This window comes from Gigantopelta aegis, chromosome 9 (assembly GCF_016097555.1).
Source record: "Gigantopelta aegis isolate Gae_Host chromosome 9, Gae_host_genome, whole genome shotgun sequence".
NCBI classification, from domain to species: domain Eukaryota; kingdom Metazoa; phylum Mollusca; class Gastropoda; order Neomphalida; family Peltospiridae; genus Gigantopelta; species Gigantopelta aegis.
The window spans coordinates 66,584,964-66,612,463 of NC_054707.1; the positions used below are offsets into that span (position 1 = coordinate 66,584,964).

The 27,500-nt window shown below is 39.2% G+C and overlaps 3 protein-coding genes across 5 annotated transcripts in view; 2 read left to right on the top strand and 1 right to left on the bottom strand.

The window, feature by feature from the left end:
* Nucleotides 1-2,054: 2,054 nt before the first annotated feature.
* LOC121380671 lies at nucleotides 2,055-10,799 on the bottom strand. The gene is made up of 3 exons (XM_041509605.1): nucleotides 10,293-10,799; nucleotides 3,067-3,199; nucleotides 2,055-2,252 (listed from the first exon to the last, which is right to left on the bottom strand). The coding sequence occupies exons 1-3, from the start codon at nucleotides 10,439-10,441 to the stop codon at nucleotides 2,217-2,219; spliced, it is 318 nt and encodes a 105-aa protein (XP_041365539.1). The 5' UTR covers nucleotides 10,442-10,799; the 3' UTR covers nucleotides 2,055-2,216.
* On the top strand, nucleotides 6,951-18,160 carry LOC121380670 (2-oxoglutarate-dependent dioxygenase citB-like). 3 transcript variants are annotated; one of them, XM_041509602.1, is made up of 2 exons: nucleotides 6,951-7,338; nucleotides 16,868-18,160. In XM_041509602.1, the coding sequence occupies exon 2, from the start codon at nucleotides 16,869-16,871 to the stop codon at nucleotides 17,841-17,843; it is 975 nt and encodes a 324-aa protein (XP_041365536.1). In that variant the 5' UTR covers nucleotides 6,951-7,338; nucleotide 16,868; the 3' UTR covers nucleotides 17,844-18,160. The 3 variants fall into 3 exon arrangements, with proteins under 3 accessions (XP_041365536.1, XP_041365538.1, XP_041365535.1); XM_041509604.1 differs by having other exon boundaries at nucleotides 6,951-7,294; nucleotides 16,866-18,160; XM_041509601.1 differs by lacking the exon at nucleotides 6,951-7,338 and adding an exon at nucleotides 7,991-8,022.
* A 150-nt stretch (nucleotides 18,161-18,310) lies between these two features.
* LOC121380669 (fibrinogen gamma-B chain-like) overlaps nucleotides 18,311-27,500 on the top strand; it is a 9,375-nt gene continuing 185 nt past the window's right edge. Inside the window, exons 1-4 of the mRNA XM_041509600.1 lie at nucleotides 18,311-20,190; nucleotides 21,170-21,335; nucleotides 21,568-21,843; nucleotides 26,862-27,500. The exon at nucleotides 26,862-27,500 is cut by the window's right edge and continues 185 nt beyond it. Coding sequence (XP_041365534.1) covers nucleotides 19,855-20,190; nucleotides 21,170-21,335; nucleotides 21,568-21,843; nucleotides 26,862-27,208 — 1,125 coding nt within the window. The 5' untranslated portion in view covers nucleotides 18,311-19,854 and the 3' untranslated portion in view covers nucleotides 27,209-27,500. The remainder of the gene's footprint in view (nucleotides 20,191-21,169; nucleotides 21,336-21,567; nucleotides 21,844-26,861) is intronic.

Sequence of the window (27,500 nt, forward strand, 5' to 3'; positions counted from 1 at the left end):
ACAGGTTGTTGCAATATTTTTTAACATTTTGAGCTGATAATTTGGTAAAAATGAGCAAAACTTGGTTTTGTTAGGTCAATATTGAGATTTTAATTTTTTTTTACATATTGAATTTTAATGAGTTTCTCAATTATTGCAATTGGAAGGACAGAAGATCTAAATATAATGAATATATCACTACTAAATGTAATTAAACACTTTAAATAAATAGTATACAGTTTTTTAACAAGATTAGTGTACTCTAATAATACATTTCACCTACATTTATGTAAATTACACACTTCAGTCATTTTTCAAAAATGGTCTTTTATCCTTAGAAAATCTAATAGGCTAATATTCTATGCTGTCTGAATGTATTTATTGTGTTCAGTAATCAGATGCTGGTATACTTGTCAAAAGTTTATTGCAGAAAATGTGCCAAAAAGGTTAACATTTGGCTTGTAATACAGATGGGCAGAATAATCCATAATGCATATTCAGTGGTCATTACTACAAACATCCTTCCAATCAAGAAATACTACACTGAGGTATCCCAACACTGGCACATGACTACACTTGTTAACAGTTATCACTGGAAACTGAAAAATATGGTGCAAGTACCTCTTGGTAGGATTATATCAGCATTTTTGTGACAAAATCTTCATTTTCAAAGTTGTCGTCAAAAAAAAAAAATATTATGGTGTATACCTAAGTAATATCTGTAGGGCATATTCATATTAATATGCATTTATATGGACTGTTTTGCCTTTTACAAAGTGGCTACATGTCTAATACAGTAAATGAAGTAGATTAAGTAAATACAGCAGGTCAAAATTGAATATGAGGCCTATCATGTCTAATTTTCCCTGAAATTAGTGTGTAAACATTTGTTGCAAATGGCCCCAATTTTTGTGACTTTCACCATCCCTCTGACACATTTCTAATAATGTATCATGAATTCAGTCACCATATCTTTACTAAGCCTCCACTTATCATATCTAAAATGCAAAATTTTACAGTTTTAGATTTTTTTGTTTTTCAAAAATTTAAATTTAAGTTTAATATTTCATTAAAAATGAAGTAAAATCTAATGATTGATTTTTTTTCCTTTAAATATTTCAAAATCTTTCCAAGACAACACTGTGCAGATAGAACATATGTAGAAGAAAAAATAGCTGCTCATTGTATGAAGAAATTCCAAAATTTGATAAAGTTATTACATTTTGAAGTTGGTGTCCCTCAAGTTTCCATTGCTAAAATTGGCCATGGCAAGGCACTGTGGTAGATGTTTTAACACAGCCTCTGTATACTCTCAGTTTAAAGGTGACATACCGATACTTACCGAGCATTGCTTTAATATGTATATCATTGGAATGCATTAGTGTGGGCCAGTTTTTAGGGGGAAAAATGGACTGATAGGCCTCAGATTACAGATATCTTCCCATTTGGTTGTCCAAAATCCGGAAGTTTGACCGCGCAAGTAGTCTGCTGTTTGACTGTGATTATTTCATGGCAGCCAGCTATGAAGTGGCAACTGTTTGACTGAAGTGACAGGGGATAGCATGTAGTTTGTAAACATGTGTAACTTGTTGACATTGAAGACTTGTTTGTGGTAATTCCGGCCCATGCAAAAGTAGTGCTTTTTGTGTAAAATGGGTGTACTCCGGCCTGGTTTAGAGGGTGTGTCTGTTTACACCAATATGCTGGGAGAAAGAGCTGGACAACAGGGGTTGTCCTTTTCAGGGTATGTGTCCCCCATGCAGGCAAAGGTACATACAAAACTTCACGGGCCTGCTGATATTAATAAAAATGTTATAGCCACTAAGGCTATATAGAAACATATAGCGAAATTAATTGTGGTCTGAGGCCAACTGCGGCAATCACACACTGAATTCCAGGCTTTTCTTTTTCTTGTTTAACTTAATTTTCAGTGCTGATATCCATTGTAGGTTAGAGCACGCTGTTGTGGGGATACCCTTCAGCACTCAGGGCCGTACCCTGATCAAAATCCTAGGAGGGGGCACTACTTTTTATAAACAAATGAAACACTATACAAATTAAACTCTGAGATGTGTACAGTATGCTATTTTCTGGAGTAAAAAAAAGTCAGATTCTCAGGGGGGCAACTGCACCCCACCCATCCCCGCATTGTGGGGTTAACTGGTTAACTGTTACAGCAGGCGCGTGTGCAGGAATTTCAGCAGGAATTTCTAGACTGTAGTGACCGATGTTGAGGCCTATAGGGGTTTAGTAATGCTTCCCAGGAAAATATACTGAAGAAAAAAGAAGAAACTTAGTTTGATCACAGAGGTCTTTTGAGCTCCGAAAGCCTCCCACTGCACACACGCCTGTATGTACAGCCGGTTACTGTACTGTTGAGTTTGGATCTTCACAAAATTACATGAATATCGGTTTATTTAACAAACGGTCATTTGCATATATGGAACGGTTTGATGGAACGGTTTCATTTGATTTGGCCAATAACGCGTGCGCATTAAGTTCGTTAGAAATGTCCAACACGCATGAGAAAAACGCAGATACATGTAGTCATTATATTATAGCAAAAATGTGTTTTCAAGCTGAATTTAACACATTAAAAATCTGATTTAAAATGTTCACAAAATTTAATTTACCAATTATAATAAAATGACTTAAAATGCGGGCTTAATAAATTGGTTTTATCTCATTCCTTGAAATGAACCTTTTAGAATTAAACACTTAGATTTCTAAAGTACATTATCACCACCGGCATGGATGAAATAAACATTTCAAACTGAATGTAAGGAACAATATAATGATGATAATGACACAAATTAAAATTTTCGGAAATTATTCTTGTTCTGTAGGCTCAAATGTGATACTGAATATAGCTATTTAAGACGTTGCACTAGTATGCAGTTTATTATCCTTTCAAAATACTCGCACACGTACACGCTTAATAAAACATTAACAGTGCCATAATGACAACGATAGTCGATGTTCTTTTGAAAATACAAGATGTATCCACGGCTGAACATTATTAGTTTCATTATTTGGAATTAATTTGTTTCATTATTGGCAATTCGATGTTTTGAATAGTACACTTACGTAACAAGATGACTTGTTGGCGGTTTTCTGACCCATGGTATACACAAGGCCCAAAACACACAAAGCTGGGTCTGGGTCTGGGTCTGGCGAGTGTGGCAAAGTCACCATGTCTGGTATATTTTGACGTCTGGATCTGTAAGTTTTCAATATACATGTATGTATATTAACTGTGTTCATATCTTTAGATATATTTTCTTCTATAAAGACCAACAATAATTATAATAATCTTTCTTTGATTAATATATATCTTTCCTGTTGTTTAAACAAAACATTTAAAATACGGCTTGCACAGCGTGCAGGTGCCGGTCTGGCAGTCTGTTGCCAGTCTGTTGCCAGTCCTAAAGTCAGTCAGCGAATGTTTCGCTAACGTCCGTGAAGCGCATAAAGCAGTCTAGCGGACGTTTTTCTGCTCGGTCTGGCTGAACGCAGACCAGGGCCCGTGCTTATAAAACTTAAAGTCTGGACTTTAATAAAGTCCAGACTTTAATGTAATGCTATTTGAATGGTGTTGCCATGACGTTAAAGTCTGGACTTTATTAAAGTCTAGACTTTAAGGTGTATAAGCACGGGGCCAGATCTGTAATTCGCGCCAGCACCGTTAAAGTTTGTTTTTGTTTAACGTGTCGAGCACTAGAGCACATTGATTAATTAATCATCAGCTAGTGGATGTCATATATTTGGTATTTCTGATTCGTAGTCATCAGAGGAAACCCGCGACCACAGACAGGAAAGCACATACCACGGCCTTTGACAAATTGCGGTGCACTGGTTGGAACGAGAAAAAACAACAATCAGTTGAATGGATCCACCGAGCAAGTAAGAACTCACCCGACTGAGCCAACGCCAGCACAGACGCGATGTGTTTTGTCACATTCGATTCAGTGCGTTTCATTTTTGTAGGTACTATACTCCCATGGACCCCAATCAATTTTGTTTTAACTGTATTAAATTTTATAAAATCATACATACCTACATACAATATATAGATGTTCATACATCAATACATACATACATACATACATACATCAATACATACATACATCAATACATACATACATACATGGTTAGTCAGCAATTTGCGGGGATTCGGTGCAATAGGTTCGAGTCCCAGCAACGACATGAGACAATTTGTGAGGCCAGAAAGGATTTAATTATCCCCTGCGCCAATGCGTTAATATCTATGTATGTAACAGTCAACCTCGACATACATACAGTATATAGATATTCATACATCAATACATACTAGCCAGTGCCAGGTCTGCCCACTGTTTCATGCACGTAAGCGGGATCGACCGCATGGATTGTAGGCCCCATGCATGTGGTTGAGTTAAACAGCATCCTTTTTATGGATGTCTGGATAGCTCAGAACGCATATATAGCAAAACTACTTACTGCAACATATAGGAAATATTTTCAAAATTAAAAATGATTGAGAAAATGCCTGATAAGAGAAAACATTTAGTTGATTACATAAAATATAGCCTCATCTTGTAACAAATTTGAAATTGTCCCCTTCTGTGGAATGACCCCCCCCCCACCCCGCCACAACACACACACAATGCATACATACATACATAGTGTAACCCCCCCCCCCCCCCCCACCACCACCACCACTATAAAAGTCTGGCAATGCCAGTGAGCACTGACGGTTTCTTTTAATGCATGCTTTTTATTCTGTGTACTGCAAACAATGGGGAAAGCCCGATGAGTATGACGTGATCGCGAAGAATGCTAGGCCCATCACAGCACGTCATCCGCAAGTAAATAATAAATAAATAAATAATAAAATCCATCGGATTGCGATTAAAACGGAGTCGGGTAACGTGTGGCGGACACTCACCAACATATGGAAAGTTGAAAAGTGTTGGGTTTTTATGACACCTCAAGAGCACATTGATTTATTAATCATTTGGCCTTTGGGACGAAAGAAAACCCGCTACATTTTCACATTAGGCCAGGTCATGTCATGTGTTTTAACGCGCACATTTAGAACTAGCTTTTGTAGCACACGCCTGTCATGGGCGCAGGTGTCGACTTTCACCGGCTCCTCCGTCCATTGGGCCCCACCGATGGGGATCGATCCCAGACCGACCGTGCATCAGGCGAGTGTTTTACCACTGGGCTACGTCTCGCCCCGACATATGAAAAGGGTACACTAAGTTCAGCAGGGTTTTTGTTTTGTTTTTTTGTGTGTTTTTTTTGTTTTGTTTTTACCACAATATAAAATTTGAACAATACGTATCGCGATATTTTTCTTGCGTACCAGTATATTACGCTTATGTTTTAACGTGTATTAGTGCAAACGTACTATTTTTTAACAAAAGAAACAATAGTTTCACTTGTTCGGAACGAATCTTGATTGGTGTATAATTATATTAAGTTATACAAAATGTACATGCAATTATAGTACATTGTACTTTATAAATTCTGATTAATGAGAATTGGTCTCAGCAACATATCGTGGTGCGTATCGCAATTCAGGTTCCTGTATCGCAATATATCGCATATATATTTTGTGTAAAATGGGTGTACTACTGCACTCCGATCAAGTTTAGTCCTTTTCAGGGTACGTCTACACCAGGCAAAGATGCATAAACAAATTCACGGGCCTACTGATATTAACAGTGCTGTAGCTACTAAAGCTATATACAATAGACAAACAGCTGTAAACCGATCTGACCGAGTCAGTGTAATTCGGTCACGCTAAGCGAGCTTCATGGCCCACTTGGGATCGGCCGCATAATGAACTGCTCTGTCTATGCCAGTTCATTCGTGGGTCACTGCGTTGTTATAGTAATATTATATACACCTAGAAATTATTTAAGCACCACCTAAATTCAGATTGTACTGCAACAAAAACGGTGTAGACTATATGGAGAGAGAGAGAGAGAGAGAGAGAGAGAGAGAGAGAGAGAGAGAGAGAGAGAGACAGACAGACAGACAGAGAGACAGACAAACAGAGAGAGGAAGACACAGAGGGAGGGGAGGGAGAGAGGGAGGGAGGGAGAAAGAGCAGAGGGAGGGGGGGTAATGGAGGGAGAGAGGGGGAACAAGAGAGATAGAGTGGGAGAGAGAGAGAGAGAGAGAGAGAGAGAGAGAGAGAGAGAGAGAGAGAGACAGACAGACAGACAGACAGACAGAGAGAGGAAGACACAGAGGGAGGGAGGGAGAAAGAGCAGAGGGAGGGAGGGTAAGGGAGGGAGAGAGGGGGAACAAGAGAGAGAGAGAGAGAGAGAGAGAGAGAGAGAGAGAGAGAGAGAGAGAGAGAGAGAGCAGTGTTGACAATAAGCAATGCATTACGAATAGCAGTGAATAACTCACTTATGACAAAGGAAGGAATGTTTTATTTAACGACACACAACACATTTTCACTACGGTTATATGGCGTCGGACATATGATTAAGGACCACACAGACAATGCGAGAGGCAACCCGCTGCCGCCAAGCAATAGACTACTATTTACGATTAGCAGTAAGGAGTCTTTTATATGCAGCATCCCACTGACAGGGTAGTAGATACCACGGTATGTGATACATTAGTTGTGGAGCACCAGCTCGAACGAGAAATAGCCCAAATGAGCCACCGACTTGGATCGATCCAAGATCGACAGCGCATCATGCGAGCGTTTTATGAATGCTTATGACAACCACATCAAACATATTTCCGAGGGGGGGGGGGGGGGGGGGGTCATTTAATGAGTATGTCTTATTCTTTTTCGATATCTTCTGTATACTCAGAACATCACTTTCAGCGGGGGGGGGGGGGGGGGTATTCACAAAATGGTCACTATTACTTCACAAGTGAAAATCATATGGTTAAAACTGGACGGACCTTAATTAATTATCTGGAGTATACCAATGTAGAAAACTAGTGTGCAATAAATAAGACACACACGGGTTGTATAACAAACACGACAAAGGTTTGGATGGAAATGGACTTGACCCATATTATTGCTTTATGATGGTGGGACGATGTGTCGGGAAACATTTTAACGCAGATAATGCTAAGCTTGATCATATTTAATATGTTTCTTTTGTATGGTGTTCGCAAATAAGGGTGGTGAAAATAATACCTTCCTCCAACTGCTGTGGTCATTTGTGGGACACGCCCGAGTCTATAGAAGATATATATAGAATTATAGAAGTCACCGATCTACTCCGAGCAAGTAATCTATACAGAACAGCGACATATATGGACATATTTAACAGAGCAAGACGTGGACGAGATACATGTTTTGAAATATTTAACAGAGCAAGACGTGGACGAGATAAGGTATGTTCGCACTTGGACAACACATTAAAGACATTGATTTGCACGCTAAAGCTTTGCGTAGAGAATTTATACGTGTGCGCATTGGGTTTTATCGGTTCACACTTGATCAACCGAAAACTAACTGCGAGCAATTCTTTAATAATTAAATTTTATAAAATTTGTTTTTAGAAACAGGATGTAATTTGATGTATTTTGGCATTGGATATATTTATGATATTGTTTGCGTATACTGCATTAATATTGATATTTGAGTGCGTCAGTTTACAAAGGTTCATTGGAAAGTACTTGTAGGCCTAATTGGCATGTGGCCAATTAGCGGAGTATGTCACTTTGACACATCCCTAGTTCATCCAATAGAAATGCTTTTTGTTAATAATTTCGGTTTGATTTGACGTAAGACGAAAAGTAAAAGTGTTTTGGAAACAACAAAAAACAACAATTTTTGTGTGCAATTTAAAAAATAATCGGTTTAGAAATAAATAAAACTGTAATACATACCATAGTAAAAAAAACAACGCTTAGTGTTATGGCCGCTATTTTGGTTTATGGACTGGTTTAGTCTTGATACGAGATAACTCTGTTTGATTAATTTCACTACAGAGGGAGCAACAAGAAAATAATCAGAGTTCTCTCAATAAAGTAAGACTATACAAGTCCATAAACCATAATGGCGGCCATAACGCTGTAAGTGTCGTTTTTGTTTTTACTATATGTATTACAGTTTTATTTATTTATATTTATTTTCTTACGTCAAACCAATCCGAAAATATTTAAAAAATATATATATATATATACAAGACGATGGGACGGACTATAGTATATCTGAATAACATGGGCGGATCCAGGAAATATTTTTAGGGGGGGACCAAAAAAGAAGGGCACATTGACTCGTCAAAAGGGCACCTTACTACAAGTTTTGATATTTACAATTAATATGAATTCCTACAGTTCTACGTCATAATATACTAGCAATAATGAAGTAAATTGGCGTCACTCGCGTTAGAACCTCAATGGGGCCCCATTGAGACTCAATAACACAGACACATATCTGCAAGCTTGCGCATGTACACGAAAATCTTGATTTCATTTATCTACAATATAATTATTGTTTACTTAAAAAAAAAAAAATCTACAAACAAAAAGGGCACTTGGACATTTTGAGGGCACTTGAACAATTTTTGGGGGGGACGCGTCCCCCTGGTCCCCCCCCCCTTGGATCCGCCCATGAATAAGGAAGAAAGGCCTCCTTTTCCTTGAACAAATACTAAGACCTTGCTTTTTAATTAGAATTCATTATATACTCTTCAAAAGAAGAAACGCAAAACCACATTGTCGTAACATTTGGAGAATTGATTTAATTATTGAATGGTGAGTCCGATAATTACCAAATGTTGGAGGATTGTTCACAATTCACTCTAGTCCATTGTGAGTAAGTGATAGGACACACCACCAAGGTCAAGGTCATCTGGAGTCAATACCGGGTGTGGCCTCCGCGTGTGTTGACAACTGCCTGGCACCGCCTGCCCATTGAAGCAACCAGAGTACGGATGACGTCCCGGGGGATGGTGGCCCATTCGGCCTGCAAGGCTGCTGCCAGCTCGGGCAGGGTCTGGGGCTGTGGTTGTCGCTGTCGGAGGCGTCGGTCCAACTCGTCCCATAGATTCTCAATTGGGTTCAAATCCGGTGATATCGATGGCCAAGGAAGGACATTAATGTTGTTCTGTAGGAAAGCCGTTGTGAGACGTGCTGTGTGAGGCCTGGCGTTGTCATGTTGGAACACTGCGTTGGCGTTGGCCATAACTGGAACGATGTGTGGCCGGAGGATCTGGTCAATGTAGCCCTGTGCATTCAGGTTGCCCTGCACGTGGACCAGGTCAGGTCATATGTGTGCAACTAACAATAATTAAACGTTGGAACACTCACTACGAACACCCATTACAAAGCTGTGGAAACAACGCGGCCTATCTATTTATCTGCTACTGATGAGAGCTTAATTTGTTGTGGAAGTCAAAGAAACTATCATGTGTCATTCACAAGCGTATAATGTATTTACTGCCAACATAAAACGGTTGGTGCTTGTGAATCCAATGTGAACTATATAATGTTACGTGAGATTACCTCATATCTCCAAGGACCATGCCTGGTGCATAAAAGTCTTGTCTGAGGTTTGGTGTAGCAGTTCCATAGAAGCTCCGTGCCAAGCGACGTTACGGCTGTTTGACTGAAGAAAGGGTCGGAGTGTACAACCACGTACCTGATGTCCACAGAGGACAATATTGTTGGAGTAACATATTATTGAAGTGCCGCAGAGCTGAACTGAGGGAACCGTCCTATCAGCCGAATGAATCTACATGATGATATCATTGAACATTTGTATAGAGAACATATAAAGTGAGTGTCGTAGTTTGAGCAGTGGTCAGTACAACAGATTGTTGTATTCAGTGTAAGTCACCTTGGTGACAGTTAGCTGTTTATGTATTAAATGATTACATGTTGATTTGTGTTGGTTTTGTTGTTTAGAGAAAGTCAGAAGTGATCATTCATTATAAACTGAAGTATTAGTTTAATCGTCTGCCATTTCTGCAGACTGGGGGCTCGTCGAACCATATTATATATATTTTCTTAGTAATTCACCACCTTCGCTGTTACAACGTCTGGAGACAGGCGTCCGTAACACCGTGGGAATGTGTTTGGGACATGCAATGACCTTATATTCACAAAGCATGAACCGGTAGGAAACACAAAATCGGAGTTATAACCCATTTGTACCCTTTTGCGTTTCTTTTTTTGAAGAGTATATTTAATACACATATATACAGTATAACCTCGATTTAACGCCAACCAATGTTCCAAAATAATTTTGGCGTTATATCGAGTTGGCGGTATAGTGAGGGTGCCTTGGGTTTACTACCAAACTTGCTCTTTTTTTTTTAATTGCTGAATGTCAAGAATACACATATATGGGCTCCGGTTCAGCGTCGGACTCTTCTTCCTGGTCATCAGTCGTTTCGTCGTGAATCTGTTTAACATTTTCAAGAATCTGCTCGTCGCTGATATTAGCAAATGTCTGCTTCGTTGTCAATGTTGACAAACTCATCAACATCCATGCTCAGCCGTTCGTCGATTGAAAGCCGGCCCGTGACGTCACCAACCAGATCTCGCAACACTGTCGTTTCATTGGCTGGTGCTTGGTGCAAGTCGGAAATGAGGGTCCCGAGGAACGACCCCTGTGTGAATCCACCAATTTTTGATGGTGGTGGCACTGACGATATCCCAAGCATGTTTCACAAAACGAATGCCGTCAAAACGCTGAAAAGTGATTGGCTATATCTTGTTGGACTTTTAGTTGAATTTATCTTCGAGTACTGAACAATTTCTCTTTTTTTTAACCGCGTCTAATGCGATACGTTTTCGCTTTAAATCCATTCTGCTGTAACGGGCAACGGGCAACTCATTTTACGTGCCCCTATCCACTAGGGTTCAGGCACGCCCACCCCGGATTCAGCCTCTGACTTCGCCAGTGACCGACTCCGGGGCGGGAGGGGGGGGGGGTGGGAAGTGTGGGGAAGAATGCAGGGGATAATTTTTAATAGTGTGGTATGACCACTTAAAAAAAGAATCAAAAAACTAAAACAATTTGGGGTCTACCATTATCTTGTAGTTATAATATATATTAAGTATAGTAGCACCATATATAAAAATCCTATATCATTCTATTTTTTTTTAATATTTAATTAGTAGGTGCAATTTAAATAAATTTTCGATCGGGCAGTTCAAAAGAAATATATTATATAATTATTTCCTTATTATGATATTTATATATATTTTTTTATTTTTAATTTAAAATTAGCCCTGGAGGATAACGGATTCGCAAAGGGGGGAACATCGCGCCACTGGCCAATCCGGCGCTTCAACAGGCGGGGGCCCCACTCCGGTCGGTCCGGATTTCCACGGGGGGGGGGGCGTTCCGGGGGGGGGGGGGATTCTGCTGTAATAAAATGCATTACCGGGTTCGTCGCATTTATGCCAAAGCTAAATAGCAACTTAACCTGAGGTCATGGTCGAAATATGCTTGAGCATAATAAAACTTGCCTAAAGTTTGTTTATTAATTAAACTTGAGTCGTTGTTGCCAGCACTTCAAAAACCCGACAGAACAATCCGCGATTGAAATAATGAATCTAATGCACCCCTCTGTCACGTGATCACTATAGCGGCGGTTCTTTCTATACCGAGTGTTGATTGGACACAGACAATGGCCTGCCTAAACAATTCTAGCACTTGCATCCGTTAATTGCTACACAATAAACAAAAACAGATTCAGTGTGTACTGCCAGTGTACAACGGAGTTAGGATTTCCCCATTAAACAGATCGCTAGTAATTATGTCACTATAATCAACTTTGTGACCAGACCATTGGCGGCAAAATCGAGGGAATCATAATGGCTAAATGGAGTTCGGTTTAAAAACGTCGTTGGCGGAAGGCGGATACTGAGGGTGGCGTTATATCGAGGGAAATAAACATGAATGAAAACGGTACTTTAAAGAAAGTTGGCGGTATGCGAGGTTGGCGTTAAATCGGGGGGCAATAAATCGAGGGTGCACTGTATAAGCTATTTTGGTTTATGGACTGGTGTAGTCTTGATACGAGATAACTCTGTTTGATTAATTTCACTACAGAGGGATCAACAAGAAAATAATCGGAGTTATCTCAATAAAGCAAGAATATACAAGTCCATAAACCATAATAGTGGCCATAACGCTGTAAGCATATATATATATATATATATATATATATATATATATATATATATATATATTATATATTCTTAATTACCTCTGCTTTCTAAAACCCAAAGCAGAGGTAATTGAGAATATATATATATATGGATTTTAAAAATTGGTTTAAATGTTATAAGATCTACAAGATTATTGCATGAGTAGGAGTGAAATACGGAATTTATAAAACAAGTTTGGGATTTGTTTAATCCCCGAGCGAAAAAAAGAAGTTTATTTTAACCACTAGAGCACATTGATTAAATAATCATCGGCTATTGCATGACTAACATTTGATAATACTGACTCATGGTCGTCAGAGGAAATCCTCTACATTTGGCCTAATTCAGCAAGGGATCTTTTATATGCACTTTCTCGCAGACAGGAAAGCACATATACAGTACAGGCCCGTAGCCAGGATTTTGATGGGTTGGTGGGTGGGTGGGGTGGGGGGGGGGGGGGGTGTCGTTTAGGCTTATGGTGAGACATGAAGTACCTCACACGAGTTGCTTGGGGGGGGGGGGGGGGGGGAAAAACTCTGGGACATTTAAAAAAAGCAACCGGTAAGGGGGGTCGACCCCCCCCCCCCCATTGGCTATGGGCCTGACGTATACCACGGTCTTTGTTCAGTTGTGGTGCACTGGTTGGAACAAGAAAAAACCCAATCAGTTGAATGGATCCACCGAGGTGGCGAACACTCAACCAACTGAGCTAAATGCGACTCAAGCGAATGTTATCATTTATAAGTTAAATATGATTGTAATCGCTTCACAATATTCGTACCTCATACGGTAACGTCAAAATGACGCCATCTGTTTATAACGTTGTTAAAACCTGTACATTCTATATCAACTATTCACTTTAATTTGTCAATATACGCACCTTCAGTTGTACTGTATACTTTATGTATTATAAATACTAGTATAATTATTCTCAATTTATTTCACGTACACATATGCATTGCAAATACTTGTCTTAGCGAGCAAAGTGACAGATAATAACACACTGCAATATATCTTGGTGTTCTGCAGTTTTAATTTGACCTTGACCTTGACCTTTAACAGTGGGCAGCCCCTCTCAGATATTCATTATGATCTTAAAGTACAATTGTGCCCAGGTTAGTGTTTTAAACGTGCTTTTACATGTATTGACATTGTCTAAATTTGACTTTTGGCCTTGAACTGACCTTGACCTTGACTTCTAAAATCGCGTAGCCCCTTCTCAAAACAATTGTATGGTCCCATGGTACAACTGCCAAATTTGGTGTTTTGGGCCAACGCGTCACAATATCGCTCAAATTTGGACTTAAGCCACCACACTATATATTCATTTTGTGACATTTCCCTGGACATAGGTAATTTGCTATATTATTTTAAAATCGATTTATATATGAGCATGTTATACTTTTTCTGAATTTTAAGAAAAATAATATGTAGAATAAAGAGATAGATATGACAAATCAAACATTAAATATTAAATATTTGACCTTAAAATATGCATATCTACGGTAAACTGCATAATTTTCGATTTTGTGACATTTCATTGGGCACAAGCATATGCAAAGTTTTCGAAACATAGCAATGTTAAAGCAGTTTAATTTTTTATACAATTATTTTGAGCAAACAATATGTCAAATATGACTTTATTTTGGAAGAAATGCTGAAACAGTTATTTTGCTTACAATAATGCAGACTCACCCTCCTCAAATCTTGACACATTTTGCAGGTGTCTACATTTCTGTCTGAACATCTTTTGCTTCCATAAAATGTGTTTAATTATGTGCAAAGTCATCTACTTAGCAATTACTTCAGTTACATAATTTTCAGGTGGTAATGTGGGCACATTTTCGAGCATTTTCCCGCGTTCATAACGGACATTTCAGCGCTTTTGTATAAAACGTGTTTTGCAAATGTTACCCGTCTACATAGCGTTTTTCACGTTTGGCAATGTTTTTGTCTCGTGTAAATAATTAATGTGGATGAATTCATGTTATTTAGTTATAAATCCATATAGCCAAATGTTCTGGAATTAATTTGAGGCATAAAACATAAATGTACGTTCCGAATTATGCCAATTTTAGTGACGTTGAGTGGTGACAATTTCAAAACAACTTTGTAAGCTGGGAAAGTATTTGTTTAAAGTCTTCAAGTACAGACATTTTGTAATTAGATAATTAATATATCATGGATTTTTTTAAATTATTTATTTATATTATCCATTAGTCATTCTTTTTTTTTCACGATTATACTATATATACACTTGGGCCCCGTTCCGCGAAGCGATCTTTGCACTAAGATCACCTAGCTATGCACTTAAGATGATCTTAGGGCTAAGATCACTTTGTGGAACGAGGCCCTGGACATTAATTAAAGGGACATTCCTGAGTTTTCTACATTGTAAAATGTTTCCGACTAATAAAATATTTCTACGATTAAACTTACATATTAAATATATTTTTGTTTGTTTATAATATCAGTGTCTGTATATTCAATGTGTTTCTGGTCGTCTTAATATTTGTAAGAATACCAAACTGGATTTTGTATTCAAATAATTTCGTACGTACGAAATGTTTTATTTTAGGAAATAAAATGAAATTTACGCTAGTGCAAATATTAGAACGATCAGAAACACGTTCATTATACAGCCACTAATACATTATGCAGGAAAATATATTTGATATGTAATTACAATCGTTAAAAAGTCGATAACATCTTAAAAATTGCAGCAAACTCAGGAATGTCCCTTTAAGCATCATCTAGTTTTTACCATGTGGTTTATACTTGTGACCATTAAGGCTGTGTGTATACAGAGGATATAGGAACAGATTGTCATCAAGTCAGTAGATCAATATTTAATGTTTCTAGGGAATCCGATAGAAACCGTAAATATTCATGGAACTGGATTCACACAAATGCCCTTGTCATAAGTAAATTATTCATTCATTTCGGCAAATAGCCGGTAGATACAGTATATGAAAAACGTAACCTCGTCGGCACGGACAACCTACTTCTAGGCGCCTTGTTTAGCTGCAGTAAAATTCAGGCGGTGCTTAATTAATTTTCAGGTGTATACTAGTATATTGCTTGTACCAATAAGCTGTTCTGCTTACGGTAATAAAGAATTGAAAACAAAATGAAAAAGTGAAGTATAGCAAATGCGATCACGGATTTAACGAGTTTAAAAATTACAAACAACAAGAACAAGTATTTAACTTGTAATAGATTTCAATTAAATGTTAGATAAACTAAAATGCATAAACATGGACGAAACTTAAAAAGACATTCCTGAGTTTGCTGCAATTTTTAAGATATTATTGACTAACAGAGACTTTTTGACAACTGTAATTACATATCAAGTATATTTTTCTGCATAAAATATTAGTGGCTGTATATTAAACGTGTTTCTGATTTGTAGGTTAAATTTCATTTTATTTCCTAAAAACGATTGTTTCGTTCGTATGAAATTATTTGAAGACAAAATCCAGTTTGGGCTTCTTACAAATATTAAGACGACCATAAACCCATTGAATATACAAAAAAAGAATGAATGAATGAATGTTTAACGACACCCAAGCACGAAAAATACATCGGCTATTGTGTGTCAAACTATGGTAATGTAAACAAATAAAGTGATGATCAACATCAATATGAGAATTCAAGATTTAAATAAAAACAGTGTAAAGAACTGTGCAAAAATACAAATATCACAGATAGATACTGACTTTTACTCAAAATTTCAATTTTGTGCTGTATTGGCCATTCTCAAAGAGAATGTTACACCCCTGCACCACGGTGAGGTTACAACACGTGCAGAGGCATTGAATATACAGACACTGATATTCTAAACAAGAAAATATATTTAATATGTAAGTTTAATCGTAGAAACATTTTATTAGTCGGAAACATCTTACAATGCAGCAAACTCGGAATATCCCTTTAATACATAAAATTTATATTAAAAGTATTAGTCTTCAAGATAAGGCGTACACAAATGTGTGTGCCTCAAGCGTTTTGATTCATCGAGATGTGAACGCACATCAAATACAGCGTCGTTCCCTCAGTCATATTGCTGTTAAAAGTGGATTGACGTATAAGAAATGTCATTTTTTATCATGTCCAGTTTTGTTTTGTTTTTTGTGTGTGTGTGTGTGGGGGGGGGGGGGGTTGGGTGTTTGTTTGTATTGTTTGTTTGTGTGGGGGTCTTTTGGGTTGTTGTTTTTTCCTTTTTGAAAGTTTTAAAATGATTTTAGTAATGCCGCTAACATGTCTATAGTCCAGGTGACAAACCTCAAGTATTATGGGTATTGTGCATTTTAGGGTACAGGCGTGACAGTTGGCACAATGATTCTCTATCCCATAACGGTCATTTTAAGATCGGGACCCAACTTGGATGTCACGTGCATTGACCTAGGTCATTTTGAATTTTGCCAATATAGGTGTTTGTTTTGTTTCTTTGTTTGGGTTTTTGTTAGTGTTTTTTTTCAATGATTATAATATTAATAATAATAATAATAATTACAATAATATTAAATATAATTCAGAAATATAAATTATGAGGATTTTAAGATAGCTCCACAACTTTAAAATAGATAAGATATATCTAATATAATGTACACCTCTTTGTTTTGTTTGTTTACACAATTATTGTTCATTACTTTTTGTTTCGAGTCACAGGTGTGATTTCCTTATTTGTATTCTATGAACATTTATGTTTGAACTGTCAGCTGCTATTTTAAGTGCAGTTTCTCTGTTTCAGGATGAGTTCCATTCAAATTCCAGTGATAGATCTGAAAGAGGCTGAAAACGCCAGCCAGCGTTTGGGAGTTGCCCAGAAACTTGTAAAAGCACTGGAAACTGACGGTTTCCTCTTCCTTGACAATGTGCCGGGTGTTGACCTGAACAAAGTCTTCAAAAACAGCGAATGGTTCTTTTCTATTCCAGAAACTGATAAGTCTCAACTGTTGAAGAAACAATGGAATCCACAAAATAATAATCGCTATCGTGGCTATTCCCCACTTATGTCGAATTGTGCATCTTACAAAGAAGGTTTTGAAATTGGCGCTGAAGATGTAGAATTTACAGACCCCGACATCCACCCTATCTTCAAGGAACCAAACGTCTGGCCGCAAGCGCTGGATAAGGGCGATCAGTTTAAGGCCGATATGATACAACTATTCTCTGCTATGCTGAAGACCGGAAGTGAGGTGATGCGTCTGGTTGCTATGGGAAGCGGCTTGGACGAGATGCTTTTTGAGAAGATGTTCAGTCCGGATACTCTTTCCACGCTGATGTTGCTGCATTATCCCACTCGTCCCGATGTTGCTGCAGCTGCTGCTGCTACTGCTGAAGACGGGACAGTCCTGTCCTGCTATGAACACACTGATACTGGCTTCGTGACTCTGCTGGCGACGTTTGACTACACGGGACTGCAGATCCAGTCATCGGACGGTCAGTGGTACGACGTACCGCCGAGACCAGGCTCTCTAATCGTCAACATCGGAGACGTCTTGTCCCAGATGACCGGAGGGAGGCTGAAGGCGACACGCCACAGAGTTGTCGACCCAAAGATCAGTCGTTACTCCGTTCCGTTTTTCTTTGAACCTCGATACGGTGTCAACATTAACTACCGTTTAGGTGATTCTGAGAAGAAAACCCCAGAGTCAGTTTGTGCATATGGTCCTTTCATGATGGACAAAATGTTGCAATTTGTGGAGTATCGAAATATACTGTAGGACATGTAGTAAATCACTGATTTCTAGTAGTCCTGAAAACTACGTTTCTGACATTATTAACATTTAAACAGTTTACTGCACAACCACAATTACCGATGTACTACTGACATTATTAACATTTAAACAGTTTACTGCACAACAACAATTACCGATGTACTAAGCACTAGATATATTTCATTTCACTGCTGGTGATGACTACGTGTATTATACCAACGCTGAACAACACCCCAGCAGCATTAACATAAATATGTGCTACTGAGCTTCTGAATATGCACATTTTAAAACTTTAACCAAATAAAACGTGTTATTTCATCGTCCCCTCTGCCTTATGAAACATTCATTCATACACTTACCTCTGGTTGACACACAATACCCGGTATATTTTGTTTTGTGCTGGGATGTCGTTAACATTCTTTCATTCTGCCAATTTCAGACAGGTGGGTAGGTAACTAGTTTAATGTGCTCATATACCACAAGGGTTTCGAAAACGCCCATCCCGAGTCTGACCTCCGATGTGATCGGAGGCCTGACTCGGGACAGGAATTACTTACTTAAAAAGAATTTAGAAATTTTGAGTCCAAAAATTAAATGGGGGAGGGGAAAGGTTAAATTTTGTACTGCACCTATAAATACATTTTTAAAAATAAAATTATACTAAAATAACAATATTGAATAAATGGCGCAAATAATTATAATAAATAATTATTTATAAATTATGCTTAGTTGCAGAAATACAATTTTGACCATGATAACTATTTTCACGTTCAGATTGATAGACGTAAGGCAGCAAAAAATACCGGAACTGGTTTAGGGTCTGAATCGAGTGTGACAAAACACATCGTGTCTCTGCTGGCGGGAACTACAGATCTTGCAGCAGACGACAATAGAACATTCGCTATATTTTGAAAGCGCCAGACTTACTAGACCCAGACCCATATTCGGTGTGTTTTGGGCCTAAAGTGTTCGGGGAACTGTTTAATGCAGGACTCGTGAAAGCTTTAAAGAAAATTATGGTAGACACTCAGATGTCATTTGTATCACTGACTAAAATTATGTCTGATCCAATACCCTATTTTGATATCGGAGTACGGTTTTGTGCCAGACTCACTAGACCCAGACCGATATTGGGTGTGTTTTGTGCCTAATGTGTTCGGGGAACTGTTTAATTCAGAACTCATGAAAGCCATTAAAAAATTATGGTAGAAACTCGGATGTCTTTTCATGATATGAAGTATTACTAACTAAAATGATGCGTGATCCAATACTCTATTTTAATATAAGAGTACGGTTTTGTGGCTTAGATGTATGTGTCTTTACAAGCACACATGATCAACTGTTTTTTATAGTTATAACTCCAGATATCGTACGCGTCCGGCTTTCAACTCTCAGTTTCTCAATTACTACATTAGGTTTGACGCATGTATATCATTTAAGGTATGGTCGTGTCCATTATGGCAGCGCAACTTCGCATGGTTACAGAATTTAAAAAATCGAAGAGTTTATAGACGACGACTTAATCCTGTTTTTTGTTTCTTTTAGTGATTGAACGTTTTAAACAATGGCCGTGTTGTAGATGCATTAGGGATGGGGTTATCGTGAATGCTTGTTGTTGACAATCCACTAGAGATTAAATAAAGGAATACCAGATTGTATGAAAAGCTAGCGAACAGAACAATGGGGTCCAATACAAGTTGTATTACGTGCTCTTAGCCCAGCTTCCTGCTTGGTCTTTTCTTGTATTAAGTCGATAAAGTTGGTAAGCAAACTTAAGTGTCCTCAATTTATCTCATTGTATTTTATGCTGTACTACTTTAAACAGAAATTACATTTTCTTTATATTACTATACCGAGATAAAGTTAGTCTGGACTACATTATAAACATATCTGGTCGCGCTTTTCCAGTGACGTCTGCCTGATGCCACAGAAACAAAACGTGCGTGTATACTTATTACGTTCACACAAAACGAGATCTGAAAGAGCAAGACAGAGTGATTAACAGCCAGTCTTCCTGATGGAACATTTCAATACACTGTTTCTTATCGCTGTCTTGCTTGTGAAGAATCTTGCTTTGGGGAAGTTTAAAACGCATCCAGGGGACTCTTCTATGCAGCTGTTTAAATTTCGCAAACAGCCACGTGAGAGTGTTCTGATGAAATTAGAGGACAACACAAAGGTACTCTCGCTGTTGGCTTGTTCGCTGACCTCTCTAGAGGGAGACTGGGATGGATTCGCTTACTGTAGGTCATTCTCGTCGTCCAACTGTTTTCTTTTCACTGCCAGTGGAGTCCCTTATGCCAATGCATTTGCCAATCTGGTGTCATGCTCGTTCTATGTCTATGACGTGTTGGTAAGTGATATATAAGTAAGGAATTACACGATTAAGCGTAGCTCTAATACGAAATATCAGTAAGGAATAACACGATTAAAGGTAGCTCTAATATAATATATCAGTTAGGAATAACACGATTAAACGTATATATCAGTTAGGAATAATACGATTAAACGTATATATCAGTAAGGAATAACACGATTAAAGGTAGCTCTAATATAATATATCAGTTAGGAATAACACGATTAAACGAATATATCAGTAAGGAATAATACGATTAAACGTATATATCAGTAAGGAATAACACGATTAAAGGTAGCTCTAATATAATATATCAGTTAGGAATAACACGATTAAACGTACTCTGATGTATCAGTAAGGATTAAGACGATTAAACAAACGTAACTCTAAAAAAAAAAAAAAAAAAAATACATTTTGTGTTGTCGTCATGGGAAAAATGTCCTAGGGGCAATTGATCAGGGATGAAAGAATGGAAACTACAAGGGGCATGTCCTGTTACAATAACTGACCGTGTCTTTCTTAATAAGTGCTACCCTACGTTAGGTTTATGACAGCGTATTGTTATTCATTGATGACAAGAAACATTCACAAAGAGGTAAAACAATTATATGGCTGCCCTTTTAGAAGCATTTCTTCATTTAATTTTATGTAAACATTAATATCCAGTTAACTACCGTTAGGAATGATATTGTCAAACAATCAGTTCAAAAGCAGTGTCACAGTTTTGCATTATAGATGCAAATGACTGCTTAAAACAAGTAACGCATTCTGTAGCACCATAATTAGGCGATTTGGGAAATAATACAGTAGCTTTTTAATAAGAGTTAACAGAGGTGATCTATTGGGCAGGTTTGACTTTATTTAACAAACTAAAGTTAAAGTTTGTTTTGTTTAAAAACACCACTAGATTTACTTAACAAACAGGTGCTTAATTTTGATGTTATGGAGAGTTCATGGAACTTTGTTAAATTTATAGTTATCCACGCCTGCCGCTAACAGCCCAACAACAGGATTTTATCCAGCAGTTACCTCAACTTCTTCGACCTTTTCATCCAGTTCTACGGAGTGCATCAACTTGACGGGAGGCGGATGTGGCTGTCCAATTGGTGCAACAGACAGTGACTGCACCACATACATCCAAGGTGACATCTCCTAGAAAAGTTGATATGTAATTTGCAGAATTATGCATGCTTCTAAAGCAAAACTACTATACCTTTTGCCTTAGCATATGCCCCCGTCCTTGCTATGGGTGTAAACATAATCCATTTTTCGTGTTTTTTGTTTTCCTTTGTTTTGCGTGTTATTAGGGGTTTTCTGAGATTTTGTTTTCGGACAAATCCTGCATCAGCCTTTGGTTGGGTTTTTTTCTTGTAGATTGCGATGACTATAAGAAGCTGGGTGGAACTGGCACGAGCTATATAAAGATTAAACCTCAGTCTTGGACGGGAAATCCGTTTGTTGTTCGCTGTGAAAAGGGCGACACGGTCATACAGATGAGAGGGGGCGGGGCGGCGTGCGATCAGGTGCAGTTCAACGCCTCCTGGGCCGAATATAAGGAAGGATTCGGAAACATGGAAAATGGATGTTTCTGGCTGGGAAACGACAAGATCGCCAGTTTGACAAAATACAGAATATACAAACTTAGTATTTGTGAGTAACACATTTCTTTTGTCATCATATATTCTTGAATTCTTAGAGAGAGAGAGAGAGAGAGAGAGAGAGAGAGAGAGAGAGAGAGAGAGAGAGAGAGAGAGAGAGAGAGAGAGAGAGAGAGGGAGAGAGGGGGAGAGGGGTAGAGGGGTAGAGAGATAGAGAGAAAGAGAGAGGGTAGAGAGATAGAGAGAAAAAGAGAAAGAGAGACAGACATACAGACAGAGAGAGAGAAGAGAGAGATATATTAATAGGAAAAAAGTTTGTTTTATTTAACGAGAGAGAGAGAGATAGGGGGGGGGGGAGAGGGGTAGAGAGATAGAGAGAAAAAGAGAGAGAGGGGAGAGGGGTAGAGAGATAGATAAAAAAAAAAGAGAAAGAGAGAGACGGTCATACAGACAGAGAGAGAGAAGAGAGAGATATATATTAATAGGAAAAAAGTTTGTTTGTTTTATTTAACGAGAGGGGTGGGGGGGAGAGGGGTAGAGAGATAGAGAGAAAAAGAGAAAGAGAGAGACAGACATACAGTCAGAGAGAGAGATATATTAATAGGAAAAAAGTGTGTTTGTTTTATTTAACGACGCCACTAGAGCACATTAATTTTTTATCTTATCATCGGCTATTGGACGTCAAACATATGGTCATTCTGACACTGTTTTTAGAGGAAACCCGCTGTCGCACATAGGCTACTCTTTTACGACAGGCAGCAAGGGATCTTTTATTTGCGCTTCCCACAGGCAGGATAGCACAAACAATGGCCTTTGTTGAACCAGTTGTGGATCACTGGTCGGTGCAAGTGGTTTACACCTACCCATTGAGCCTTGCGGAGCACTCACTCAGGGTTTGGAGTCAGTATCTGGATTAAAAATCCCATGCCTCAACTGGGATTCGAACTTAGTACCTACCAGTTTGTAGTCCGATGGCTTAACCACTGCGCCACCGAGGCCGGTATATTAATAGGAAGACAAAATAAGAGAAGGTGAAGCGTGGGAACTTTTAAACATTTATTTTGCATTTGATCATTATTTACTCTTCGCCAGTGTTCTGACTATAGATAGCTCAAACGCGATTTCCTAGGATCAAGAGACCAAAATAGCAATGCTTGTGATTCATTGTCATTATCGAATTTTTCAACATTCACAGAACACATCGGACTTTTGACCAGGACATTCTGGTCAATTATTATTAATTTTTAATAGATGACTTTTAGGTGACTTTTTAACCTGTATCAATGGAATACGTTCATATATGCTTTCTGGGACTATAATTTCTATAATTTTAAAACAAGAAAGGACAAAAGTGGAAAACATAGTTCCCAGAACTGTTAACTCTCACGTTTATGCCGTGAAACGCACGAGGTTTTTTTTGTGTGTGTGTGTGTGTGTGTGTGTGTGTGTGTGTGTGTGTGGTTGTTGTTGTTTGTTTGTTTGTTTATTTTTCTTGGGAGTTGTTTGTTTTTTGTGTGTTTTTTGTGGGGGGTTTTTGTGTGTGTTTTTTTTGGACGGGGTGGGGGGGTGTTCAAAAGTACGCTCCCACGTTCAAGATACCACATATCCTTAAAACTTATTTCTACCTTAGTACATTCTGTTCGATCTTGTCTAATGTTATTAGGCCTAACACCTATAATTTTGACTTTTAACCACAACCCTCTATACGTTTATTAGGATTATTAATTAATTAATTAATTTATTTATTTATTTAAATAAAATATGATCGCTATGAATTCAGATTGGGACACTAGCGGCAGTAAACAGCATTTAGTGGAATACGAGAGGTCGTGATTGCCGATATATATCCACCAACACCATCTATACGTTTATTAGGATTATTAATTAATTAATTAATTTTAAAGTTACATTATCTGGTTACCATTTTATAACATCATGTACAAATGTGAAATACAAGCTCAAATGCACTTTTTAAAAAGTCGTGTGTGTTCGCTATGAACGGATATCGTCAAACGTATACGCTTGATTCGTCGCCTGTCCGCCATAGCTCGGCAAAGCACAAACGTCAGTTTCAGTTAACATGTTCAGTTAACATGTGCGTTTGCCGATTTCAAATTGTAGGGTTCGTCTCAAAAAATTAAAAGAGAAATCTTGCGCTGTACGAAGAACGTTCGGTTGAGGATACGGTACTAGAGTCTTTTGTTAAAACCGGTTTGATCTTGACAACGTATTATCGACAGTCGTACCTTCCTATTTCAGAATTGATATTTTCTTAATTTTACGTGTTAAAATCGACAAATTCAAATAAATATTATTTCGTTTGGAAAGGGTAAAGTTGGGGGGGGGGGGGGGGGGGGTTTAACGACATCAAACATAAAGCATATTGATTTAATAATGATCCGACCCCCATACAACCGTAAATAAAATGTGTTGAGTGCGTCGTTAAATAAAACATCCTATCCTTCCTTCCATCTGCTGTTGGATGTCTAACATTTGGTAATTTTGACATATACTAAAACGCAAAAGAAACGCAGGTTCTCATTAAATTGGATATAAAATATTAAAAAAACAAAACGAAATGAAGATTTCAACATTTATTTTGGAGCTACACCAATTCGGCACACATTGGTGTTGGAAATTTTTGATTGAATTCCTTTTTGGCTATTGTTTCATGTCATAAAGTAGGGTGGGGGTCCATGTTAAAAATGTGAAAGAGACGACCTGTAGCATTGTCAAAGTCAGTATCGCGTGTGACCACCCTGGGCATTCAAACAGGCAGTGCAACGTCTCCTCATTGAGTTGACAAGCCGTTGAAAGAATGCCTGAGGGAGTGAGTTCCATTCATGGACCAATGCTGCCTCCAGCGCCTGCATATTCTGAGGTTGTCCGCGAGCCTGAAGGCGACGTCCGATTTCATCCCAGACGTGTTCGATAGGCGCCATGTCCGGTGATAAGGCTGGCCACGGCAACGTTGGGATGTTGTGCTGAGCCAGCAACGCCTGTGTTGCCCTGGCAGTGTGCGGCCTGGCATTGTCTTGCTGCAGCAAGCGCACACGTGGGTGAGCGGCAAAGAAGGGAACGACGTGATTGTTGATGACGTCATTTTGGTACACGGCGGCATTAACGCGTTGTCTGAACACATGAAGTTGTGTTCTGTGGTTGAATGAGAACCCACCCCACACCATCACACTACCCCCGCCCCATCGGTCGGCCTGCAGAACGCAGCAGTCGGAGTAACGTTCATGTCGACGTCGCCATACTCGGATTCGGCCATCAGCGTTGGAAACATTGTAACGGCTCTCATCAGTAAACAGAACTTGTTGCCACTGGCCACGTCGCCATCTTTGATGTTGTTGCGCCCACTGTTGACGTTGTTGGCGGTGCCGAGGGGTCAATATTGGTCCCACATAAGGACGGCGGTTACGGAGTCCTGCTGCCCTCAGACGGCGTCGGACGGTATCGGCGGACACTGGACCACGTGGACCACGCACCTGGTGAGCGGTGTTAGCTGCTGGCAGCATCCGATTCCTAAGGTGGGTCACCCGGATGTACCGGTCTAGGGCTGCGGTTGTCACCCTCGGGCGGCCGGTGCGTGGTCGATCGTTCACAGATCCAGTGATTTGGTGACGTTGAGAAAGGCGTGCGATTGTCGAAACATGACATCCCAATTGTCTGGCTACAGCAGTACGGGTCTGTCCGGCTTGCAACATCCCGATGGCCATCCCTCGCTGGAGTTGCGTCAGTCGCGGCATTTTTAAAATGTGATTCTGTTGTCTGTCACTACTCAAATTGAATTTATGCGATTAAATCCAGGTGTGTAGGCTTTATAAGCATTTCAATGAGTGTGTTTGCACTGGATTCATGATACGGATGATCCAGCACGTGCAAACAACGTGTTTTGAGAATTCGTGACGTCACACAGGTAATGAAATTGACACGCAGGTGGGACTGCGGTGTGGGTGTGTGCCATGTCCTTTAACACAGTTGAGGTTCAATTCCACCAAAGATACTGCTTTACAAAGTGCAATTCTTTCGCATTTTCAGGACCTGCGTTTCTTTTGCGTTTTAGTATATAATCTTAGAGAGGAATCGGGTGCATGTGCATGGTGAGGGTATTGGAGGTCGAAACCCTTACTTTCCCAAGCTTAAAAAAAAATGAGCAGAGCATGGCCCCATATAAACTTCGCTCATCACAGTCTATAAGTATAATCCCAACCCCGCTGAAATCCCTGCACACGCGCCTTGGAAACCCGCTACATTTGTTTTTAGCAAGGGATCGTTTATATGTACCATCCCAGAGACAGGATATCACATACCATGGTCTTTTTGTATACCCGCCGATGGGGATCGATCCTAGATTGACCGCGCATTTCCAAAAAACACCCTTTTAGGTCTTAATGAATAAAAATAACATATTGTCTTGAAAAATGTTACGTAAATCGAACACAGTACCCTCTTCCTCTTGAGCGTTACGTAATTAGTAACACCCCCTTACATGTAACGCGTATGCCAACAGCTGGCCACTGTCAACATTTCAAGGCAAACCCCCCACTCACCGACCCCTGGAAAGGCGTCGTACACACCATTCCTTTATGGATATAAATATGTTTTGGAGATATGAGACAGATCCTCAATCAAGACAGTTAAATTTGTTCAAAAATCTCACGTGATCTCTTGTTGGGGAATTCTATACTTGTGCTAAGCCAATGAAAACCGAAAATCGGTACGAGCCCGTCAAAAGTGTCCCACGTTTAAAATACTGGCTTTGTTTTTGACCTTGATAAGCCAGCGTAGTGAAACCAATGCGGAGTGCGGCATCATATATGCACCAAACGTAAATGAATTTTCTCTTCTATATGCTTAAATAATAAAAATATTCCAGGGAATGTAGTTTAAAATATGGTCATTATGAATTCAGATTGACACATTGACGGCAGAAAACAGAACCTGATAGAATACAAATGGTTCGGGATTGCCTATACATACCCACCAACACCCTCAAAACATATATTAGGATTATTAATTAATTAATTAATTAATTAATTTTAAAATATGACCATTATGATTCAGATTCGGACATTGACGACAGCAAACAGAACCTGGTGGAATACGAGTGGTTTGTGATGAAGGACGAGGCCCACATGTACAGGCTACGGTTCACATACGTCAAACAACACAAGGGGACGTCCGATGGTTTGAACAAACCCGGCGGCATGCACCAGGACTCGACCACCCAAGACTTTCACACCCACGACAACGACATCAGCGCCTGTGCTGCCACTCACGGCGCTGGGTGGTGGTACGACAACGGCTGTACTTACGGCAACCTCAACGAGATCGGTGGACCCGTTTGGCCCGTTAATGGCAAACTCACAACGCTGACGTCTTCGTACATGCTGTTGACTAAGACTTTTTAAAGGCATACTCCCCTCCGCCTGTTACCGACCACGGTCGGGCTGCTGGTGCTCACTTGCACCTGCCAGTGCAGGCGGTCCCTCCTTCCTCCCCCCCCCCCCCCCACCTTTCCTGTCCTGGACGGACGAGACGGTCGAGGACAGCTCCTGTGCCCAAGACAGGCGTGCGCTACAACAGCTTGTTCTGAATGTGCACGTAAAGCCCTATGACCTGACCTGACCTTAAAGGCATTGACTCATAGCACTTATTATGTTCTGCTATTACAGCCTGTTTATCGTCAAATTACACATCGCT